This window comes from Pyrus communis, chromosome 2 (assembly GCF_041283825.1).
Source record: "Pyrus communis isolate YQ-2024b chromosome 2, ASM4128382v1, whole genome shotgun sequence".
In the NCBI taxonomy this organism is placed as follows: domain Eukaryota; kingdom Viridiplantae; phylum Streptophyta; class Magnoliopsida; order Rosales; family Rosaceae; genus Pyrus; species Pyrus communis.
This window is the reverse complement of record NC_142566.1, coordinates 3,431,489-3,455,153: the sequence shown is the minus strand read 5'-3', so window position 1 is coordinate 3,455,153 and position 23,665 is coordinate 3,431,489. Positions and strand designations below refer to the sequence as shown.

The 23,665-nt window shown below is 37.9% G+C and overlaps 4 protein-coding genes and 1 pseudogene across 11 annotated transcripts; 1 reads left to right on the top strand and 4 right to left on the bottom strand.

Annotated features, from left to right (window-relative positions):
- Positions 1-488: 488 nt before the first annotated feature.
- LOC137748291 (protein ELC-like pseudogene) lies at positions 489-2,360 on the top strand (annotated as a pseudogene). Its single transcript, XR_015954249.1, has one exon. The product of XR_015954249.1 is annotated as a protein ELC-like pseudogene (transcript).
- An 826-nt stretch (positions 2,361-3,186) lies between these two features.
- Positions 3,187-7,266, bottom strand: SAC3C (SAC3/GANP/Nin1/mts3/eIF-3 p25 family). Of its 2 annotated transcripts, XM_068488423.2 has the most exons (8): positions 6,745-7,266; positions 5,718-5,939; positions 5,224-5,442; positions 5,036-5,121; positions 4,802-4,898; positions 4,387-4,479; positions 4,116-4,270; positions 3,187-3,748 (listed from the first exon to the last, which is right to left on the bottom strand). In XM_068488423.2, the coding sequence occupies exons 1-8, from the start codon at positions 7,057-7,059 to the stop codon at positions 3,745-3,747; spliced, it is 1,191 nt and encodes a 396-aa protein (XP_068344524.1). In that variant the 5' UTR covers positions 7,060-7,266; the 3' UTR covers positions 3,187-3,744. The 2 variants fall into 2 exon arrangements, with proteins under 2 accessions (XP_068344524.1, XP_088537748.1); XM_088681622.1 differs by lacking the exon at positions 3,187-3,748 and having other exon boundaries at positions 4,112-4,270; positions 6,745-7,246.
- A 1,317-nt stretch (positions 7,267-8,583) lies between these two features.
- Positions 8,584-13,120, bottom strand: LOC137748124 (putative anion transporter 5). Of its 2 annotated transcripts, XM_088681609.1 has the most exons (3): positions 12,955-13,074; positions 11,493-11,628; positions 8,584-10,516 (listed from the first exon to the last, which is right to left on the bottom strand). In XM_088681609.1, the coding sequence occupies exon 3, from the start codon at positions 10,279-10,281 to the stop codon at positions 8,953-8,955; it is 1,329 nt and encodes a 442-aa protein (XP_088537735.1). In that variant the 5' UTR covers positions 10,282-10,516; positions 11,493-11,628; positions 12,955-13,074; the 3' UTR covers positions 8,584-8,952. The 2 variants fall into 2 exon arrangements, with proteins under 2 accessions (XP_088537735.1, XP_068344307.1); XM_068488206.2 differs by lacking the exon at positions 11,493-11,628 and having other exon boundaries at positions 12,955-13,120.
- Positions 13,121-13,906: 786 nt separating this feature from the next.
- LOC137748824 (uncharacterized) lies at positions 13,907-16,601 on the bottom strand. The gene is made up of 3 exons (XM_068489012.2): positions 16,486-16,601; positions 14,376-14,653; positions 13,907-14,256 (listed from the first exon to the last, which is right to left on the bottom strand). The coding sequence occupies exons 2-3, from the start codon at positions 14,544-14,546 to the stop codon at positions 14,185-14,187; spliced, it is 243 nt and encodes an 80-aa protein (XP_068345113.1). The 5' UTR covers positions 14,547-14,653; positions 16,486-16,601; the 3' UTR covers positions 13,907-14,184.
- Positions 16,602-18,817: 2,216 nt separating this feature from the next.
- Positions 18,818-23,278, bottom strand: COX15 (cytochrome c oxidase 15). Of its 5 annotated transcripts, none has more exons than XM_088681594.1 (8): positions 23,029-23,278; positions 22,012-22,228; positions 20,876-21,174; positions 20,405-20,630; positions 20,076-20,321; positions 19,854-19,964; positions 19,295-19,426; positions 18,818-19,159 (listed from the first exon to the last, which is right to left on the bottom strand). In XM_088681594.1, the coding sequence occupies exons 2-8, from the start codon at positions 22,174-22,176 to the stop codon at positions 18,989-18,991; spliced, it is 1,350 nt and encodes a 449-aa protein (XP_088537720.1). In that variant the 5' UTR covers positions 22,177-22,228; positions 23,029-23,278; the 3' UTR covers positions 18,818-18,988. The 5 variants fall into 5 exon arrangements, with proteins under 5 accessions (XP_088537720.1, XP_068344338.1, XP_068344340.1 ...); XM_068488237.2 differs by having other exon boundaries at positions 22,012-22,212; XM_068488239.2 differs by having other exon boundaries at positions 20,876-21,125; positions 22,012-22,212.
- Between the last annotated feature and the right edge of the window lie 387 nt (positions 23,279-23,665).

The window sequence follows — 23,665 nt, the reverse complement described above, 5'->3', positions numbered from 1 at the left end:
TCGTAATATTTTTACTGATATCAACCATTTATTTTTATACTATTTCATGGCGTATAATTTTTTGTATAATAATTTATAGTATGAAAACTTTTGATTTACTAAGATGTATCTTTTAGAATAGTTCCTATCCAATGCACAAGGAGTGAAGTATTTTCCTTATAATTCTAAGCCCATATAAAATTTTCTTTTATTATAAAAACAATGTTACACTTACAACATTTTCATACCACATCTATCCCACCATTTTAATATAAACAAAACTCGGCAACATACGTGAATTCTATTTCTATTGATAAGTGATACAAATGGTATAAAAAAATGTAGTAAGAATTGTTGCAGTCATATTTAAAATAGGAATGTGATTGTGTAAATCCTAGGGAATCTGAGAAAGTATTATATATTCCAATTAAGATTAGATTACCTATTAAATGTTGTAATCCTAAAAGGAAATATTTTACCCTTTCTATTACTATAAATAAAGCCACAATTATTTGAATCAAACACCTCACAAATAAATTAATATCTTTTATCTCTCAATATTGCCGAATCCCTCTCTCTAAATCCTAAATTGTTCAATCAATTTTCGTTACGTAAAAGGCCATGTATTGTTGAAAACGAGTGAGACAGAAAAGTCGTACAAGTCACCGCGCCACGCACTCGCCGGTCCCCAACACGCTCACACTCCGTCCCTTCTCCGGCTTCTCCCTTCTCTCCTAAGCAAACGTAGCAAACAAACAAATCCCAATTTCCACCCAAATTTTCAATTCGATCAAAACTCACTCCGATCAAAATCCTCGCCTTCTCTTCTTCTCGGAATCTCAAATCTCAACCTTCCGAACCCGACTCGGTTCAAATTGCTGCGATGGTTCCACCGGCGGGTCCAAACCCACCGAACCCCCAAATGATTCAGCAGTTCCTGAGCTCCGTCCTCTCCCAGCGCGGCCCCTCCGCCCTCCCTTACTCCGAAGACACCAAGTGGCTCATCCGCACCCACCTCGTCTCTGTCACCTCCGCCTACCCTTCCCTCGAACCCAAAACGGCGACCTTCACCCACAACGACGGTCGCTCCGTCAACCTCCTCCAGGCCGACGGCACCATCCCCATGTCGTATCAGGGCGTCACCTACAACATCCCCGTCATCATCTGGCTCATGGATTCCTACCCTCGCCAGCCGCCCTGCGTCTACGTCAACCCCACGCGCGACATGGTCATCAAGCGCCCTCACGCCCACGTCAACCCTTCCGGTTTGGTCGCCGTCCCCTACTTGCAGAACTGGGTCTACCCAAGCTCCAACCTCGTCGAGCTCGTCAAGAATCTCAGCGCCGTTTTCGCTCAGGACCCGCCGCTCTTCTCCCAGCGCAGGCCCAATCCCAATCCAAGCCCCAACCCTAATCCCAACCTTGGCCATTCTTCGTCGTCTGTGTCGAATTCGGGTTATTCGAGCTACTCGGGCTATTCTGGATCTTCCGGTTCGGTTAATCATGCCCGTCCGGCGATCCCGCCGAGGACGTATCCACCTTCACCTTATGGAAGTACCGGATCGTTTTCTCGGGTTCAGGCTGATGATCCGAACGATGTTTTCAAGCGGAATGCGATCAATAAGCTTGTGGAGATGGTGCACGGCGACATGGCAGGGTTGAGGAAGACGAGGGAGGCGGAAATTGAAGGCTTGTTCAATGCACAGGTGGTGCTGCGGCAGAGATCCGAGCAGGTCAACAAAGGGTTGAAAGAGATGGTGGATGAGAAAGAGGGTTTGGAGCAGCAGCTGCAGATGGTGCTTATGAATTCGGATGTTTTGGAGGCCTGGTTGAGAGAGAATGAGGGGAAGACTAGGGGGAGCTTGGATGGTGATGTGGACGATGCTTTCGAATGCATTGACCCGCTTTCGAAGCAGATGTTGGATTGTACAGCCTCTGATTTGGCGATTGAAGATGTTGTGTATTCTTTGGATAAGGCATTGCAGGATGGTTCAATAGCCATTGAGGAGTACTTGAAGAATGTGAGGTCATTGTCCCGCAAGCAGTTCTATCATCGCGCTACAGCTGCTAAAGTCAGGGCAGTGCAAATGCAGTCGCAGGTTGCGAATATGGCTTCTCGGCTTTCGCATTATGTTTCATCTTAGTAGAAATGGTATGGTTTTATGTTGGATTCTTGTGGAAATATGTCAATGCTTTCTTGTTCTTCTTCTTTCGTTTCCAAATTTTTCTTTCACAATGTTTCTGTGGGAAATATGTTGTTGTTGTTCAATAAGTTCGCGATGGAAACTCATTTTTGCTCTAGATTTGTATATGAATATCAGATATAATCATCTCCTGAATTCTTACTTTTTAATGATATCCCTTTGGGTTTAATTTATGAAAGTTTTACTTTTCTTGTACTGTAAGTCCTGGGATGTGGATTTCTGTCACCGAAATTTATGCCGAAAAAATGGTTGTTGGTTAGGAACTCCTGAAAACAGTCTAGTGCAACTATGTTAAATTGAAGTACCTAATTAGCCTTTGATGAGTATCGGAAGAATGTGAGGTCTGTCCTGCAAGCAGTTGTACCATCGTGCTTCGGCTGCTAAAGTCAGGATAGTCCAAGTGCAATCACAGAATTTGGATTATGTTTCACAGCTTGAAGCATTAATTTGTTCTCATATTCCATTAGGCAGAGAACTTGTTGTTTGACGTAGGCGAGTGGTTACTGGAATACAATGACGTGCAGGATACTTGGAAAATCTGACTTCAATGGTGTGTTTCGAAGAAAAGTTAAATGCAGCTTTGTTAATGTGTTTTGCATCTGGTCTGTGGTTTGATCAGAGTTTGATGCTCGTAGTTTCGTTTGGAACATTGTAGCTTACATCTGGTCTGTGGAAATTAGAATTGGTGTTGATTTTTGAAGTTACATGCTCATAGTTTCGTTTGGAACGTTGTAGCTTGTACTGTTAGGCTTTCTTGGTTAGGTTGCCATGGTCATAGGTACATACATGCAGTGGCAGTGCGGTTCCAAGGCCGACAAGAGGAAGCATGACACTTCCCCAAAATTGAAAGAAGCAAAACCCTAAAGCATTTGCTTTTTAGCGCAGGCTTCATGTCCCAACCTTTGATCGTTCCCATGGCGAACATATTTTGTTGTGGTGCATGGGACCTCCCAACGTATGCATAACGTTATCTTTCAAATGTCAATTTATATCATACGGTACAGTTTTGGTCAACACCTTAACTTCAGGTGTGGTATCACCACTTTATTTCTTGTGTCATTTGGGATAGCACGTAGCAGATGACAGTAAAACAATACGATATGCAACGAAATTAATCAAATCCCAGTGTCTTCCCCTTCTCGAATACTCGAATCAAATCACCCCGACCTTTCCAAAAGTTTACATTCTTGTTACCATTCTAATTTCCAAGAAACACTCCCAGTTCCCTCGGTGCATATCTTTTTCTTCTCCTAAACGTCAGACAAGCCTTCATCCACCTTGCAACACCAGTATATGTACACGTCCGTGTGCAGTTGATACACGACAGATGAAACAATATTACAACGTTTCTTCATAAAAGGCTGAACTCGCGGTCAAGATGAATCCTCAGTGCACCATGCTAATGTCTTTTGGAAACATAAAAGACCAAACCGGGGAACAAACATGTTTCGAGAGTATGACTCAACCATAACAAAGAGATCTTTTATACTTTGGATGAGAGGCATGATTTTTCTTATATTGATCAAGGGACCGTAGAACGCAGTACGAACCGCGTGCATTTATTACCTGAAATTAAACAAGCACACGAGTAAGTTACATAATTCCTTGGACTTCAACATGGCTCTCAATTACTACTAAACTCTCCATTGGTACTTTCATACGGTGCTTCTAAGGATTGAACCATAGCTCTAGTGAACTGAAATGGACTATATCTACACGTCGATTTCCTAGTTGATCTATTTCTGTGCTACCACCAAACCATATTATGTCATGAGCCAGGAGGCGAGGACAATGCAAACAACCAAACACATATCACAGGTTAAGGGAGCCAGGAGGGCGATGGGATGGACAGTCGGGAACCCTTGCAGCCAAACTCTATATGCACAAGGCAAATTCTATATGCAAACTGGATATACAATGTTTTTGAAGTTACCTCTCGAATTCTTCCAGACCCAAAACTCTGTAGCTTTGAAATCCATCCTTCGGATGACAAAAGGTGGTTTGCTTAGTCGGCAACAAACTATATCCTTCTTCATCTGTGCAAATATCAAGACCACAAGCTCTACAAAGAGACTCCAAATCTGATTCCTGAAAAACCACATGCAGCTTTTACAACTTCAGAAAATAATAAATTTGTGTGATTAGCAAAAATAATAATAATAATAATGATACATTTTCGTCGATCCCAGTTATTGATAGCCTACCGTCATCATCAAGAGCTTAGACAAGTGTGCCAGCGGATACGGATGAAGCTTGTATCCACCATTATTTATACACGAGACAGCGAGCACTCGAACCTTTTTAAGTTAAGAAGCACAAGAAATAAGAGTCAATTTTATCATCACAAGTATTGAAGAATTAGAGAGAGATGACTGAAATAAACTTCCACAAGGAAGGATCAATGTGGATTAGCCTTAAATCACTTAAACAAGACTCAGAACTTAAGATTAACAAAATCCACGGTCCTAGAAAGACGGGTGAAAGTTATCCTACTGTTTTGTAGCGGTCAATAATACAAGAAACCAGCCCGAAAGCGAAATGATTACACTGTATATAATGGTTTAAAAGATTATAAAAAAACATTCTAAACTTAATCAATTAGTTTCAACGGCCTCTTACCTGGTTGATATAAGGCTCGAGAATGCAGTATTGAAGATAAGATGCCTCAGCTGCTATAGTGCTTAAGAAACGCTTATAGTTGCCCATCCGGAAAAATCTGTTGCAGAAACAAATTATCTTTCTAATTTATACCCCATGCTAATGAAAACATTCACGCGTTGAAAAAGAACAAAAGCCTTTAATCATACTAATTCTCTCTAAACAATAAATAACATTAAAGGGAAGTTAAATTACCGTAAAATCTTTCGGGAAAAGCACATTTCCTTCGATTTGATTAACAAACAAGGCAAGTGAGAAAACCACCATGAAAGGGACTCTCCCTGGGACCAGAACAAACAATGTTCACACATATAGGACACAATACAAAACGGAAACCAAGAAGAAATAGAATGAATAAACATAAAAACGCAATAGAGACAAACCATCGGTTGGCTGTTAGGACCAAGATGAAGCAGCACATAAAACGAACAAAACTCAGCTTCGTTTTCGTATGTAGAATTGGAATGCCTATGTGCTTCATACAGATCAAATAGAGATGTCAAGGTCTTTGCAAGCTGTTCCATGTTGAGGTAATGGGTTGAAGAAGTATTTTGACTGCGACAACCTCGAAGCTTGCGAAGGGATATGATATGAAACTTGACCTGTACAATAAATACTGTAACTTAAAAACTATTTTGGCATTCCTAAAGGTTGAGAGTTCTAAATTCATAACATTTTTGGTAATGCATATTTCTTTCGATATTTAAAAATCCATAATATTCTGAACTGGACGATAATTGATTTCACGACACATGGAAACGACCACATCAACAGATTTACATGTCTTTGAAATGAAACTATTAACTCCATACGGCATACTATGAAAACGAAGCTTCAAACATGGTGGCAGTTAAAAGGTTTTGCAGGATACCCATACCATTTTCTCATACATGTGGATGACTTTATCGTTGACAACATTCTGCATGCTAAGATCCTGTCTTATCGACCTTGTTCGATCAAAGAGGAAGTCATGAACCACTTCAAAAGGATATTCTCTAGAATCAAACAAGTTTAAAAGGTAATTTAAGGTGTCTTCCAACACAGGGAGCGGCCGAACCTCCGATGCTTCAACTTGTTTGTTAGACGTAGTTCTGAAAAACTAGCGGAAGAAGGAACGTGTTAGCTTCTTAAATTTGCAATACATTTGAATGAGTTGCAGCATTAAAGTTACAGGAAACAATCAGAAATTACGATTCTTCCAATCAACATAACCCTACAGTCGAAATCCATTCCCCTCACTGAAATCCTTGCATTGAGTTGATACTTCAGGTGAATTTGGTCGCACGAATTTGGCATCACATGGTCATTTACTTGACATTCTACTTTGATGATATTGAACTTGGTGGCGTCATAATTCTAATTTAGAGAAGCTTAATTTTCATGTGGTATCCCAATCATTCACTTGCTATCAAACCAACTTGATTAACGATATACCCTAAGGCCTTGGCTGGTGTCTAGGATTGGATTGGAACAGATAATCCGCAATATTTAGGGTATGTTCGAATAAAGAAATGAAAAAAGTAGCGTCCCAAATGACGGTAGAAGACAGATTACTCATTAAGGAAACTTATCCTTCCATCACATCCCAAAAATGGTAGGATTAGAAGGGATAAGTTCCCTTTATTTCCAACACCTTCACACCTCGACATTTACTCTGTTATCCATTCCAATCCGATCCAATCCGGTCCTTGATACCAAATGAGGCCTAAAGTATAAGCTTGTTGGGCACCCAAAACCCATCTTTGCATAAGAAAAAGATGAACTTAATGGATCATCAGAACAAATCAAAGTACCATTCCAAACAAGAAGGTTGGATTTTTCCCACTGATAATACTGATTTAAGTAATTATCCAATCGAATCAAGAAAAGATTAATAATACGAAGGTGTAATCATGTAATCTTACTTTTTTAACAGCGAGGTCCGGAGATGATTGTCTTGGATTTCCATGGAGCCTCTCAAACACTGCTAAATCACGAAGCCGCTCACGCTGCGCCCTCTCTCCTTCCGGGCACATCAAGGGGCAAGTGCCCACTATGGCGGGAACGTCGGAATGGTTATCTACGGCGTCGTTCTGTGCTTTCTCAGTACCAGTTGCGCCTCTGCTCGAGGATTTAGCGGCTGCGGCGGAGGTCGAATTCGAAACGAACCTGTTCGAGCGGCCACGCGTGGATTGGGAAGAAGAAACATTTCGACCACGCCCACGCCCTCGCCTCTCCATTTCCTTTTTTTTTCCTTCTTCTTCTTCCTTTTCTCTCTCTCCTCGAGTTTTGGCACCAATCAGCAAGCTGATCAAGTTTTTGTACCAATCAGCAAGCTGATCATGTTTTGGTAAATACCTGTTTCTTTTTGTCTGCAGTCAAACTCTCTGCACTTCCTTGTTTTTGCACTCTCCAATTGCGTCATATGAAACAAAATATTTTTCAATAGGCTTATATTTAGCAAGAACTCGGTTTTAATACTTTACTCTCTGTTACTCAAAAGATGTCGTTTTTCTTCTTTAAACTCAAAATTCACTCTGTTTTATCTTTGGAACTTTAAGTTTCAGAGAGTAAAATAGTGATTTTTAAGTTACATTAAGTAAAGTGAGATCAAAATTGAATCGCTCTACTTTGCCCCTGAAAAGCTTTGAGTTGCAGGAGTAAAATGGTGAGCTTAGCTAAAAATAAGTCGTTTCAATAACCAATGTAACTCAAAACTACTCCCCTCCTCCCATACCAAGTAATTTTCTAGTTCATAAAACTTGACCACACAAAAGGTGAGTAGGAGGTTCCTCTCAAAAAACTTTGTGATCGATGTACGAAATTTTTTGTTTATGATTAAACTGCTCATATTTATAAATCACTATGTAAAATCATCTTTGCAAAAAATTAATAGAATACGAGATGGTTCAATCACCAAAATCGGTAAAAGCATTACAAACCGTTAATCTATTTTAACAGTTATTTGATTAAATAATCTTGATTTACAAAATGATTTATAATATAAACAATTTCAATCACAAGTATGCAATTTTGTAAATCAACAATGAAGTGTTTTGAAGAGGAGTTTCTCACCATTCTTATGAGCCAAGAATTGTTCATATTTTACACTTGGAACCTGATATTCGCTCTAATTTGGTCAAATTATGTCTTCTTTGTAAAAATATGATTAAATATGAGAACTGCTATTAGCACTCCAAAAATCTCATTCTATACTCCTCACAAGTGTATTTTTAATTCTAATTATAGAAAGTTTGAAGTGCCAAATGAGTTTTTTTGGAGTGTTAAATAACAATTCCATTAGATATAAGACCAATTATGTAGACGATTATTACGTTTAATCCATGCAATTTTGCTTCTCAATTTAGGTTCATTGACTTATGACCCAACTAAACAACTTTCCTATTTTATCATAATGAGTCATCATCATATTTTTAAGGAAAGACGGAAAATAATGATGGTTGATCAACATGGACGGAAAGGAAGTGAGTCATATGCATGGAGGGTTATTCGGTCACTTGCACTTAAAAAAAAGACATCCTACACTACAAATTTATAAAAACACAAGAAAAAAAATTGTACAGGAGGATTGCATGATGACATTTGGAAAGCCAATAACAGCATTGAAATTAGACGTGGACATTCTGTCACCCGACACTTCAAAAACCGAAATCCTGCACTCCAAATTTATAAAAACACAAGCAAAAACTTGTACAGAAGGATTACCCGATGACATATTTGGAGAGCCAATAACAACACCGAAATGAAACGTGGATATTCCACAAAGAAACAACATTTCCTTTAACCAAATGAAACGTGGTGCTGTTATAGAGATAAGAATCAAATTCAGCAAATACATTAAAAAAGAATGTAATAATTTGAAAACATTACTCCTTCATTCATACACATGAATTAATTATACGGTGGAAGCATCAGAGAGCTTAAAAGTCGAACAAATTGTAATCTATCTCCACATATGAGCTGCTATTGCTTTGCTACCAATTTTTTTTTCATGTTCATATGCTGTCCCAAGGCAACATTCATATGCTACAGTACATTGTCAGGAATGATCACTGCACACGCACATCTATTGACGAGCAACGAGCAAGAGGTTTGCGTGGAAAAATCCTACCTCAGTCAAAAATTCTCTCCCCTGTCGAGAACAGTAAAAATACTAAAGAACTGAAAATGCAGAGAAAACCCGGGATGAAGAACACCAATCTCCAGCTCTCTGGACTTGAAAGACTCGAATCAACACTTCTTGCTGCTTCAAGAAGTTTGCCGGTCAGATCAACTCCAATAATGCCAGCTAACGTACCAGCAGTGTTGGAAACTCCCATCACAATGCCTGCATATCTCGGGGCAATATCCATGTGGTTCACTGCAAAACCAGCTCTCCCAAGTGCCAAGAAACCCAGGGCAACAGAAGAGCAGAGGACAGCTCCACTAGACGTTCTGAAGATGGGAATTGCCATCAGTGCAAGAGAAGCAACTATAAACCCCATGGTGTTCAAGAGCTTCCGCGTTCTAGTAACAGACAAGATTCTCTTTGTGACCAGGTGATCAGCAACCACCCCACCTATATTTGAGAAAATAAACATGTTGAGGTACGGCAACATCTTAGAAGAACCCATTTCCTGAAGGCTAAGCTGGAGGCCCAATTCAAAGTATGTTGGCAGCCAGTTCATTAACACATATAAAGCGTAGTGAAATGTGAAATTATTAACCACAATTGCCCAAACTGGCAAACTGAGTATAATTCTCTTCCATGGGATTTTCGCAGATCTGACGGAACTTCCTCCATTGTCTATTTTCAATTTATGACTTCCATTGATTGGCAACATTGACTCCCCAAAACCAGCAGCTGTGGCTTTTGGATGTTCTGAGCGAGGTGGGTCGCTGGCATACTTGAACCAAAGCAAAGACCACATGGCACCTAGTGCTGCCTCAGCAAGAAAGACATCCTGCGGGCCTCTATACTTTACAAGGCTTGGAAGAAAAAGCATTCCTGCAGCGGCACCAAGGTACATACCAGAAGTCGTAAGAGAAACAGATCTGGATCTTTCATGCGGTGGAACCCACTGTGCTAAAACTGTGTGGATTGAGGGGAATATAAAACCTTGTGCGACACCAACAAGCAACCGAGCAATTACCATGACAAAGACTCGATTGGGGTCCAAAGGGACCAATGCACAAGTAGCTGACCATAATACAAATGAAAGGAGAAGAACCTTCCTTCCCCCAATTTTCTGGGCTGCCCAGCCTCCAGGCACCTGTGAACAAGCATAGCCATAATAGAATGTAGAAAGAATTGTGCCTTTACTTGCTTGATTTACCCCAGCAGCATCAGCAGCAAAAGTGTACGCAATTGAAAACCCGACACGTTCTATATAGCAAACAGATGTGCAGATGAAGGTCAATATGACAACTAAATAACGCTTTGGAAATTTCATCGTCCTCATACCTCACCTTTTGTGACCTTTATAAGTACTTAGCATAGCCAATATTGCCTTCCAAACCTTTTCGTATTTTTTTAGAAAAATCAACTTTGTCAATGTTATCAACTGTAGCTATTATGTCTGCTATCTTTAGGTGAGCTGACTTTTAACAGCTCACGTTTCTTACAAAAGTGGTTCAGAAGAGGAAAGCGGCAACTTCACAAGTATCACAAATCAATGCTTAGATATGTTGAATAATCTGCAGGAGGAAAAAGTGGTTTAGAAGAGAAAAGAAGCAGCTTCACAACTTGTTTGAACAGCAACAAAACAACATAGCATACCAAAAAAACCCAAAACCATTGTACAGGGGCTTCCAAGATCCAAGAAAGTGCTTTGTCAGTCAAAATTTCGACAGAGCCCTCTTCATTTTTTATGGCATTTCCCAAACTTATAGTAACTGTTAATCACTTCTATTAGTTCTATAATGTATACACGGACTCACACCCCTGGAATTCTTTATTGTTTGGGTGACCATGTTTTAAATAGAAAAACACATCGATGAATCAACAGCCTTGGCACTGTATTCATGTACAGCCAAGGAGGCAAATCTAGGAAAAATTGGCAATACATATATCCATGGAAGGATGCATGTAATTTTAGGGTCTCGACCAGTGTTTTAAAACACGAGCCTTGAGGCGCATCTAGGCGGCCTTCGAGGTGGGGCGGTAAGGAAAACGCCTATACCCAGCGGGAGTAGGCCTAAACTCACCTAGGCGTGGTCAAGGCATGCCTGAGGCGTCAACTAAGGCCTTTTTTAGGGTTATGGTTTCTCACCTACAATGGAGAAATTTTTTTTATTTGATTGTTGATTATTATTCTATAATGTTTGATTTCGACTCTATTATTGATATATTACATGTATTATTAATAATTTTAGGTCCCGTGAGGCTTCGCCTCATGCCTCAAGGCTTTCGCCTAGGCGGGGCTATCCATGAAACGCCTTGGCTTCGTGTTCTTGACATAGATAGGGGGTTGAAGTGTATATCTTTCCCCCAGATCAGGGTTTTGGCAAAATTTATCCCGAATTGGCAAACCCTAAATCTTAATTAACCTCATTGTGACCCAAGTAACCAAAATTATGCCCTAATTGCACTTATCCAGAAAATTTCCCTCAACTGATCATAAGGAATCCAAGACAATCATTGAGCAGACAGAAAACAAAAGAACTGACTCACCATTTGCAATTCTTTCATCTCTTTTCAGACCCTTTCCAGCCCATTTGTAGACCTGTGAATCATTGAGTTGCGAATCAATTCTTCCATCAGTTTGTGGGTGACCATTTTGGACCACCACCGTGTACAAATTAGAGACCTTCCACACAAAGATCAACACCCCAAAATTTGAACAGCAAAGAATTTCTTCTTAACTTGCATTTTTCAGCACTGAAGATAAGTGTGAATTTGTTAAAGACTCAGTCACTCCTTTTTCTCTCTATTTCCCTCTATTTTGGTCCCACTCTGTCACCCCTTCTCTTTGTTTCATGCATCATCACCTTGTGCATTGTTAGCATTTTTTTTTTTTTTGTTTACTTTTGTGCCATATGCATGGCAACATACTTTATTGCTTTGGTTTACTAATGTATTGCCATCATTTATTCTATGTTAATTCCCAACTCTAATATATTGTATTGCCATGTTTAATAACTGATTGGACTCTTTGTTTTTTCTTTATTTGGTTAAGACTCTTTGTTTGCTTATCTACTAGCCAATTCTACTCAGAAACGTGAATTCCCGCAAATAATATATTTTGGGCAATCAAGAGTGAAAACTGAAGGCCTAAACTGCCTTGCGGTTGAAGCAATTCTGTACCCAATATAATTTAGTTGCAGACACTAAAAACATATCTAAAATATAACTATTAAGAGTGAAACAATACAGAGTCAGATATATACACAAAAGCAAGAAAAAGGTCAACAAAACCAACTTTAGGTTCCAAAATCAAAATCCTCAAACCCTATAAAAAAAAACAGAAATGCAGAATCTTAAGAACCTGAAGAAGGACAGACTATATTCCAAAGTGAAACTTTCCTGAAGCTGAAGTTGAAGCAAAATCCCAGTTTGGTCTGAAACTTCCTAAAAGTCTCTAAATTGAAAATCCAAAGAACTTACTTCCGGGTTCTTTTGTTCTCTTATTTGGATCTACATTTTGTAGGGGTGATCAAACCCGTTGGCCACTAAAAAGAACGAACATTCTATGATTGAACTAAAATGAAACCAGGTCAACTGAAACGCAAAATTCGAGAAGATCCAACATTTTTCAAGCATTTCACAGGAGCCCAACCCATATGTACAAACTCTCCTATGTATTTCTAAATCTTCAACTACATTATCAAGTCCAACAACACAATGTACATTCAAAATAAAAATCATACAAAGATCAATTGAAAACAAAAGGTCCCCACTCCCCACTTGATAATTCACAATTAAGACAATAATTGAATCCGTTAATTAGAACAATTTAGCAAATTAAAATCCCTAATTCCGAAATCCCCAAATCCAAATTCAGACGATAAAACTGAAACTAAATGGCAAGAAGAAGATAAGTAGGGTCCTAGGAGGTTGAGAGATCGGAGCTACGGTGGCGCATTTAAATTTGAACAACCGTAAGAAGAAGAGGAGGAGGCGGAGAAGGAGTTACCAGTTAGAGAGTATAGCAGAGGAAAGGAGGGTGGAAACGCGGCGCATGGATCCGTGGAGGGGCTGAAGCACTGCTGATACTGCTGATGCGAGAAATTAGAAATTTGGACTCTTATGAGTCTTTTTTTTATGTCATTCTTTCTTTTTGGATTTGAAAACTACCGGCTGCGGCACTTTTTACGGGAACTCGGGATATTTCACTGTTTTAACATGATTAAGATTTTAACGATTAATTGTGTTTCTCAAAATGAGAATCTTAGCCGAGCATGAACGTTAAATTGAATTATATAGAATTTAGAATAAGGATGAAAGAAGGGTGTTTAAGACTGTCATGTTCTGATTACGGAGTATATATGAAATTGAGCATATTAAAAATGTCACATCAGTACGTATCGAACAACTTGTACAAATAAACATAGTGGTAGGGTCTCTTCCACTTACATGCAACGCAAAAGAGTTTGAAAATTATGTACAAAACCTCATCTAGAGGCACAACGCCTGTAGGCTCCCAAAATGGAACTATTTACAAAATAAGACAATAAGATACATGGTTAATCTAATCACTAAGCGTTCAATTCCCCAACACTGCTACTCAAGACACCTCGTACCTATCAACACTTGTCAAATTGCAAAATCGCCATTTACACCGTGAAAATGGTTTACCAGGACCAGGCAAAGTAAAGGCCGAATAATCCGTTCATCTATGAAGCTAGTATAAGTGACAGTAAAATGACATATACAGATAAAAGATGAATCGATCTTAGTTATAAAATATTTTATAAATCTTTTGCTCATATAAACTAAATTCACTCACAAAACTCGTTCGAATCCATAGTCATTCAATCATCTCATTTATATATATTAATAAAATATTACAACTAGCACAAATCACAACGTTTCGTATTCCAGACACACTCATGGACGTTGAGCCAATTCAGCTGTAGGTAGGAGCATTTACTGAAAAGTAAAGATAAATTAAGCCTTTGTTCTACCAAGGCAAAGACTTGGGTTTACAAATTAATGGAAAGTTTCCTTATATCAAACTAAGCTGCAACAGAAATGTTCAAAATAATGTCCTGAACTTCCCATACCTATTGAATCTCAAACAGGGAAATTATCCCGTGAACGTTCTCGGTTGTCACAATATAAACAATCTCCATGCTAAGCCTCTGTCACTAATGACTACAAATAATCATACATCAATTTAAACGACGTTCCCTACAAAACCAAACTACTTCCTTCCCCTGCTCAGCCTCTGCAAGTGGTAATTGATGCTTCCCATTGATTTTCTGTTTTTGTTGCTCTGTAGCGAAAGAGTAGGGCGCATGAGGATTGACTTCAAGTAATGAAAAAAAAAACAGATGCGAAATCCGAAAACAAAATTAAGATGCATAATCGAAAGGAGAACAACGGAAAATCTACCTGAGCCTCCATACAAGTACCCAAAAGTTCCTTCTGCTTGACACACTTATCATCACAGAGCTGGTTAGCAGCCAGGCAGTTGAGAAATGCTATCATTTCCTTCATGCAAGGTTTGTGAAAAGTTCCAAATTTTTTTGGATTTATGTATACGGTACCAACTTTCCGACCCATTCTGATTAAAACAACACCTGTCCCAGCAAGAAACTGTTCTGGTCACCCATATCTTGAAAGAAGTATCGGAAAAATCCAGTAGCAAATCGAAACCATCATGAGGAAAGCTGCATATATACGACCACAACAATTGCTCTTTATTTAAGTTAACAGGAATACTTTCAACGAGGTGGAAGATATGCAAAATCTTATCCAGTAGAAACTAGAAAACCTGGGTTCACAAACTTACAAATTTTTTTTACATAAAGTGGCAAATGTTATATCCTTTTGCAGTTCAACTACTGACCCAAAATTGCCCCCATAAACCCAAATTTGTTACTCAAATTATAACTCCAGTCTGCAGTTCAAACAAAAGTCTCATCCAAAGACAGTCTCGTGGGGAATAATCCATGACTCAAAATCCAAAACCACGGTACAATGGGATATTTGTGGCAATCTATCTCACCAACAAGAAGTTCAAAAGAGGGGTTTGGGAACCAAGGGAATGATAGTTTTTGAGCATATAAAGCTTAGAAACAAATTCATACCAGAACTCAAAGGCACACAATAAAGTATTCAGATTTGTCTCAATTTACTCATATTGAATGTGCTGAACGAAAAGATTCTTCCTTCATTTTCCAGATTTATTGACCCAATGAAACTCTCACAGTCACATAATTAATTAACTTACAGAAATACAAAACATGACAACACTGACATGTAAAAACAGTAAGAGATTTCATACAGCAACCACAAAAGCATAGCTTTACAAATGGTGATCATCGGGAAGTTTGCCATCTTGAATGTAATCTATGATCTCATCCATCCAGTTTTCTCGCATATCAATAGAAGCAACTAATTCCTGTTCCGGTTCGTGGATAATTTATTGCTTTGGTTTACTTATATTTGTTTTTTTTATTCCTATATTTGGTTAAGACTCTTTGTTTCTTATTGACTAGCCAATTCTACTAAAAAACGTGAATTTCCATACAGAATATATTTTGGGTAATCAAAGGTGGAAACGGAGGGCCTAAACTGCCCTGCAGTTGAAGAAATTCTGTACCCAATATAATTTACTTGCAGATACTAAAACATATCCAAAATATAGTCATTAAGAGTGAAACAATACAGCGTCAGATATCTACACGAATTGAATGTGTTTAATCAATGGAAAAAGCAAGAAAAACGTCGATAAAACCAACTATAGGTTCCAAAATCAAAATCCTCAAACCCCTAAAAAAAGAAAAGGGAGAATCTTAAGAACCTTTAGAAGCTTGGAAAGACGTTGACAAAAAAGAAGTTTGGAAGGACAGACTATATTCCAAAGTGACACTTTCCTGAAGCTGAAGCTGAAGCAAAATCCTAGTTTTGTCTAAAAACTCCTATTCCAAAGAATTTTCTTCCGGGTTCTATTGTTCTCTCATTTGGGTCTACATATTCTACGGGCGTGTGATCAAACTCGTTGGCCACTAATAAGAATAAAATTCTATGATTGAACTGAAAACTGCAGGTTAAAATGAAACCAGGTCAACTGAAACCCATAAACCCAGAAGAAACATTTTTCAACCATTTCTCAGGGCCCCAACCGAGATGTAGAAACTCTCCGAGCGGCGCGATTATGTATTTCTACACCTTCATCTACATTATCAAGTACAACACCACCATGTCCATTCAAAATAAAATCATACAAGGATCAACTGAAAACAAAAGGTCCCCTTGATAATTCACAAAGCCACAGCACACAAATAACAATATTTGAATCACTTAATCGAATAATTCAGCAAATTAACTGAATCCCTAACTCCTAAATCCCCAAATTCGAATTCAGAAAACAAAAGTGAAATTAGATGGCGAAAAGAAGAGAAGTAGGAGCTAGGAGGTGGTGAGGTCAGAGGTTCGGTGGAGTGTTGAAATTTGAAGCAGCAGGAGGAGGAGGAGAAGGCGGCGGCGGAGGACTTACAGTTAGAGAGCAGAGGATACAAGAGGAGGCTGGAAAGGCGGCGCCTGGATCCGTAAGGCGGCGCCTGGATCCGTGGAGCGGCCGAAGCACTGCACTGTCGATATACTACTGATGAGATAAACTGTTATTCCCATTTTAAAAATTTTATTTTACAATTTAAATTTTTTATAATTAAAAAGAAAAATTCTTTTACAAAAGATGTAGAATAAGATATTTAGAATGTTAATAACAATTTTTTTTTAAATTATATTTATAAATTATGTGATGCGTAAGTAATGTCATGTTTTTGGTCCACAATCAAGAAAAGAAAAGCTTATATGAGTTCGGCTTGAATGATATGATTGTTTTTACAGTTACATTTGGTTTTAACAATTATTAGATTTTTTTTTTAAAGAAAAAAAATCTAATAATTGTTAAAAAACCAGAAAATCTAATAATGGTTTAACAATTATTAGATTTTCTAGTTTCAATGTTGGCTATTTATTTTTCGTATATTCAATTTTAAGTAGCATTGAAAAATTTACCAACTTACTGCCTAACATTTTAATATTCAACTTAATACAAGAAAAGTGGGACTTGTAGATTGATTAAGAACATTTCCACCTATTTTGAATGGCTAAAGAGTTGTATTCACATGAATAGTGAACTGCCTTAACAAAGATTATTTAACTCTAAAGATTAATTAACTCTTTACCCATTCTGAATAGTTTTAGACGTGGCAGTTAGTATTCATAATGATTATTTTTATGTATATCAATTATTTAATAATTATTCAATGGATAAGATTAATTTAGAATAGGTTGTTATAGCCTATAGTTGCGCTACGTGTCCATATTTTATTTTCCGTGATGGGAATCTTTTTATTAATTTTTTTTTTTAAATTTTGGTGGATTTATTTGAAATTTGTTTTTTACTTTTAACGATTATTTGTTAGTTTTCATTTATCAAAAAACATAGATCGTTAGACTAAAGTTATTGTTCAAATCGAAAGGTCAGAAAAGTGTCGCGTGAGAAATATTGTTTTATTCTAGCTTTTGACCAAATCCCACGTGGCATGTTCACATGAATGACGTCATACTGCCATGGCCGGACTTGAGTCTAGAAATGTCATTGCCTCAACCATGATTGCCAATTGCCAAGACTCATAATAATGGGTGAAGGGTGTATTGGCACCTTGCCATGTCTAAAAACAAAGGGTGGAAGTGATGGATTGCTAAACGACCATGTTCCTAATGTTTTATAGTTATAGGTGCGAACCGGAAGAAGGAAACAGGCCAAATTTGTGGAACCAGTAAATAATGCAGAAAATTGACTTATTCATCTTTCGATTTGATTCAATTAGAGTTTTAATCATTGAACTAAAAATTTATGAGTATTAATCTTTTTTTGTTTGCACATAATGCTATGATGATAGCGTAATCTAGGGGTGGATTCAAAAAATCGAAACTGTAAAAAATCGAACCAAACACCGAACCGAAACAGAAAAATTAAAAATCGAAAAAAAACCAAACAAAAAAATGAAAAACCCAACCGAACCGAACTTTTTGGTTTAGCTTCAATTTTAGAGGTTCGAAAACCGAACCAAACCAAACCAAATCGAATCCCTTTGCACTTTATGGATGTATGCCAATAATGTTTCTTTTGTGAAACTTTGTTGCCAAGTTTGTAACTAAACCTAGCACTTTTTCAAGGAACATACTTGGTTCGCTAGAAAGGATATTCCATTGGCTATAGGGAAAAGTTTTGGAAGGCTTTGGAACTTGAAAAAGCTTCTCTATTTGTTTGCTTTTTGAATGGATGCAGTGATCATTTTTCTTTGCAATTGAGGTTGATAGAATATGATATATTTATGCGATACAACTACCTTCCCACTTTCCCTATTTTCTTTTTATTAGTCAACCAATACAAAGCCTCTTTTCTAAATTCCATAATAAAAAAAAAATCAAAAGTTTTATAAAATAAAATAAAAACCAAAACCGAACCGAACAAAATCAAATTGAAAAAAACCGAAAGAAAATCAAACCGAACCGAACTGAAGTTTCGGTTGATTTCGATTTTAGCAAAAAAACCGAACTGAACGAAACCGAACTCACCCCTAACTGTAATCTTGCCATGTAAATTGTTCTCATGAACTTGTCGTTTAATACTACCACTGTTTGGATGAAGAAATTTAAGCCACTAAGGAATTCCAAAATGACGGAATTTGATTTTTTAGAATTTAAGAATTTTCTAGTTTGGTTAAACCTAAAAGAAGAAAAGCTTACCGTTCCTGTGGTGGTGATACCCACTGGGTAGCCCAAAGCCGTCTATACTACTAGAAAACGCCGAGGGATCACTATTGCAATCTGAATTTTATTTCCAACCACAACAGAACATTTCTGCACATTTGCAAAACAATCCCCAGCTTGAAAGAGGGTGATATACGTATAACACCAGAACCGAAGAAATATTGTTTGACCCAATTAAAACGTCCAATTGTTACAAAATTGAACTGCAAAGTCATCTAGATTGTCTTTGCAACTTGCGGTAGTGATTTGAGAAGGGATGCCGATGGCCTACGCAAGGTGTGATTGAGAAGGATCATTAGTGTCAAGAGAGTCAAAGCCCCGGCCTGATGCGCTGTGCCAAGCTCCACAGGGACATAGGACAGCAGTGTAGATATCCCCAGAGTGACCTACACCAACACAAGCGTAATTGTATAAGGCAACGTTAACCAACATGATCATACTATCGAAATCATTCGAAGGAGAACTATGTTCTGATCTAAACAGAGAATAAAAATGAATGGAAAGTTGGACACCATTTATACCTGAAGGCCAGCCATGCCAACAGCACTTCCAATCAAAGATCGAACTGCAGGATGGATGTCAAACTTCCTTGTTGACCACCACAAAGCACCGATTGAGAACAAAGTTGCAGTTGCAAGGATGCGATGGTCAAGCTACAATCAGAGAAGAAAAACAATTTAGTCATAACAATTGCTGATTCTTGAAATACCGAAGTTTCGAAAACAAATATAGATGTGGAGCTATAATAATGAAATGCTGATGGCTATAACTTTTCATCTCCAACAAAATGATATACAACATAAAATTTAACAATTCTATAATTTCACAAAGCAGTCACCTAAAGAAACAAATTGACAACAAAACACAATATAAGCTCACAAAAAAAGAAGAGGCTAGTTTTTCGTGAAGGGAAAAAAACTCAAAATAAGGCCTCTTTCCAATTGTTTGATTTTTATATTTTTGTAATGCTTTAATTCTCCTCATCATTATAAAAGCAGCCTAGGAGCTAACATAAAGAAATAATGAAATATTAAGGTGCAAAATCCAAAATAAATTGTATTCTTTTGCCATAGAAGAGACCTGCACAGTAGATGTATTCTCGAAGAAGTTTCGGATGAGTGGCTTCATTTCAAACACATCCTCTGGGATCCATGTATCCCCCATCTTTGGAAAAGTATTATAGGCATGCCCCTGTACATAGAAGAATATATATATATATATGTAATCTCCAACTTTGGAAAAGACGCATATCATCTATTTAGTTGACTGTGAAATTCAAGAAGATGAACAACAATTACATACAGCATCATTCCCGGCAACAAATGCTCCTGAGACAGCAGTTACTCCAACAAGTAAGCTTACAGGGAGAGCAAGTCGCTTCACCCTTGCTGCCCCACGTACCCAAGCTAGAGATTCAGCAGGTGGTTCGGGCATGACAACAGAAAGACCAGTCCATAAAAGGCCACAATATATAGCAAAGGCTGAAGTAAGATGAGCTGCAAGACGGTAAGGGCTTACTCTTGGCTGAGCATACTCAGATGGTGGCTCCTGTGAGAGACATAATTATTTAAAGATCCATCATTAACTACATTCCAATCCAAACCAAATAAACAAATAAACATATATCTAACCTCTAAACCACTTTTAACCATCCACCAGCCAATTAAACCCTGCCCAGCACCAAGGGCAAAAAGAGTCGAGAGTCTCGCTCCAAGCTGTAAGGTAATATACCCCTTACGAAGAAAATATGAGAATGGCAAGGCAAACATAATACCCAGTGCCCTTCCCCACATACGATGTGCATATTCCATCCAATAGATAAATTTGAAATCGTCAATACTCATCCCTCGATTTACACTGCAGTCAAGAACCAGGTAACATCACAAGGGTCCATAAGAACTTCAACCACCATTCAAAACAACATAAATTATGTAATTAGTCAATCCTACAAATCTGGGTAAACACAAAATACAAAATGCTAGAAGTCCTTAAAAGCACATATATTTTGTTTTAACATCAGTAAGGAAATGATTGCATCTGCACCAACTTCAGTAATTCCGGAAGGCTTTTAATGTGCAGTCTTGTTTTCAGTTTACACTAACCGTTTATACTCAGGGGACTGCTTGTACTTCTCAAACTCAAGCAGCCAATCCTCATCTGAGAGAGGCGGGAGACCCCCAGTAAATTTCCAATCAGTCATTGAAAGACCAGATCGTGTAAGTCGTGTAATACCACCAAGTATCACCATACTAAAAACCCATGCAGCAGAGCCAAAAAGCCAAATGCCAACCATTTTCTGAGCATGAGGTCCTCCATTTACAAGAAGCTTCAATCCCTCCTTATTTTGAATGCCTACAGAAGCCACAGTGGACATATTCCTTATAGATGGTACATAGTTACCCTGAAAATGGCATAAGAAATTACCTTTTTATTTAGATACATTAATGCATGCATTGATTATGGAAAACAGAGTTACTTCAAAACAGTGATATCAAAACCATAGAAATTAAAGATTAAAAGCAAGGGACTTCAATGATATGCTACAACCGACTTCCATAGAAATTAAAGATTAAAAGCAAGGGACTTCAATGATATGCTAAGACCGACTTCCGTGACTCTAACTTGAACATACTTGGGTAGTCACAATGCCTATTATATTTTAGGTTCCCCCTCCTCAAATGCACTGTTTAATATAGACTATAGTATACACAGCAATCAAGGGTCATTAGTCCCAGACAACGTAAACATTCTTGAGAGTTTTTTACCACAGTAACATAGATGTAGGTGCTCCGGATTCATTATGTATTACAAATTTTCTTTTTTACAATATGGAGGCTTTAATAATCTACTCTAGCTTTAAAGCACTTGTGCAGCAATGTAAATATTCACTTATTTTCATGCATTGGTCGACCTTCTAGACGAAACGTCCTTAACCCAGAAAGCAGACACCCAACTCCTCCAATTTTATATCTAGTACATGCTTATTTCAAGACTTAATAATTCCAATCACAATCACTATATTTCCTCGTTGGTTACATTTCCAGTAGGACCCTATTCTTCAACACTCAAAATCAATCTCTAAATCAACTCCTCAACTGCTGACAGTAAAATTCTCGAAAAAAATTCACTGCATAAATAAAATTCTCAATTCTCAATCACCAAATAGTAGCTTTTTTTTCATTCGAATTCACTTTCAGAAAATAAATTGATCAAAAGCAAAACAAGGAGACAAAAGAACCTTGGGCAAGGATCGAAAGCAATCCAAGCATTTCCTTGTGACTCCCGTTGAGAGTAATCTGAAGGACTCCTTGTTCAGAACCATAGACGACATCGTTCCTCTGATATTGTACAGAGCCTTGCCATTGTTCTTCAAAAACAACCCTACCACTCGACTCCGAAACATTTCTCTTTCCTCTCTCAGCTCTCTTAAGGTCTGTTTCTGCAAATAATATATTCTGGGCAGTCAGAAGTGGTAACTAAAGGCCTAAACTGCCTCGCAATTGAAGCAATTTAGTACCCAACAGAATTTGTTAGCAGAGAGAAAAACATATGTAAAATATAATTATTAAGATTAAAACAATATCGAGTCAGATATCTACATCAACTTAATGTTCTTAATCAATGAAGAAAGCAGGAAAAGGTCACAAACACAAGGGGTGACCAAAAAGCAAAAAAAAAAATATTTAAAAAAAAAAAAAACTTGGAACTTGGAAGGACAGATTATATTCCAAGGTGAAACTTTCCTGAAGCTGAAATTGAAGCAAAATTAGTTTGGTCTAGAAATTCCTAAAAATCTCTAAATTGAAAATCCAAAGAATCTTCTTCCGGGTCTCTCATTCGCGTCTACATTTTGTACGGGTGATCAACCCCGTAAGCAGTCCACTCAAAAGAACGAACATTCTATGATTGAACTGAACTGTGCAGGTTAAGATGAAACCAGGTCAACTGAAACCCATAAACCCAGAAGAAGACGCAACATTTTTCCAACCATTTCACAGATGCTGTAGAAACCTCTGACCGGCACATACTACATCTTAAACTACATTATCAAAGCAACCACACACAATGTCCATTGAAAATAAATATATCAAATATCAATTAAGAACAATGAGTGCACTCGATAATTCATAGAGCCACAGCTCAGAAAGACATTATTTAAATCCGTAAATCAAAATATAGCAAATTAATTGAATCTTAATTCCTGAATCCCTAAGTTAGAATAACAAGCAGAAGAAGAAGGAGGAAGAGGACTTACACTTGGATCAGCGGAACCCTAAACCCTAAACCCTCTTTCCTACGCGTTGCCCCTATTTTTGTATCACGTTGGTTGGGATCGCACAATTAATGAGAGAATGGAGAGTTTACGTGTTGATCGGGTAATAGGTTAGGTGGCTGGCGAAATGGAAAGGGAAAGGGGAGTGAGCAGGGCAGCGGCTGTGCCGGTGTGGTACGTGGTTGCAAAGAATGGAGGAAGAGAGGACACGACAGCGTTTAATTTGAAGAATGAGGGACCTATTTGCAAATGCCCAATAAATACAAGGATCTGAGCCTCTACATTTACGAATGATTTGAAAGAACTTTTGAAATGACTGCGAGCGTTTTTAGAAAAATTATTTCTAAGTTCAGAAGCACTTAAAGTGCTTTTTATAAAAAAAAAAAAAAAAAAATTGTGCTTTTCATAATTCACTTGACTTTTTACTAAAAATTGGTTTAAAAATGACGATGGATATATTTGCTCTAGCCGGCATAAGATGAACCTAATATCTTTGTTCATTTCATCTGCATCTGACTTTCTAAACGTTTTAGCACATAGTTGTTGGAAGGAACTGAGACAAACATACAATCATCTCAACAACCTTGGGGTCCAAGTAGGTTGAATACCAATTGGAAGG

What these genes read in the sequence shown, in the direction of transcription:
- SAC3C (XM_068488423.2), bottom strand. Translation starts at nt 7,059, where the DNA reads ATGGAGAGGCGAGGGCGTGGGCGTGGTCGAAATGTTTCTTCTTCCCAA. An exon ending in TCGAGCCTTATATCAACCAG is followed by an intron (nt 4,480 to 4,801) that starts GTAAGAGGCCGT and finishes TAACTTAAAAAG; the next exon opens with GTTCGAGTGCTCGCTGTCTC. An exon ending in CTAAGCTCTTGATGATGACG is followed by an intron (nt 4,271 to 4,386) that starts GTAGGCTATCAA and finishes GTGGTTTTTCAG; the next exon opens with GAATCAGATTTGGAGTCTCT.
- LOC137748124 (XM_068488206.2), bottom strand. Translation starts at nt 10,281, where the DNA reads ATGAGGACGATGAAATTTCCAAAGCGTTATTTAGTTGTCATATTGACC.
- LOC137748824 (XM_068489012.2), bottom strand. Translation starts at nt 14,546, where the DNA reads ATGGGTCGGAAAGTTGGTACCGTATACATAAATCCAAAAAAATTTGGA. An exon ending in GTACTTGTATGGAGGCTCAG is followed by an intron (nt 14,257 to 14,375) that starts GTAGATTTTCCG and finishes CTTTCGCTACAG; the next exon opens with AGCAACAAAAACAGAAAATC.
- COX15 (XM_088681594.1), bottom strand. Translation starts at nt 22,176, where the DNA reads ATGTTTCGGAGTCGAGTGGTAGGGTTGTTTTTGAAGAACAATGGCAAG. An exon ending in AGAATACATCTACTGTGCAG is followed by an intron (nt 19,427 to 19,853) that starts GTCTCTTCTATG and finishes CTCTGATTGTAG; the next exon opens with CTTGACCATCGCATCCTTGC. An exon ending in TTGGCATGGCTGGCCTTCAG is followed by an intron (nt 19,160 to 19,294) that starts GTATAAATGGTG and finishes GTGTTGGTGTAG; the next exon opens with GTCACTCTGGGGATATCTAC.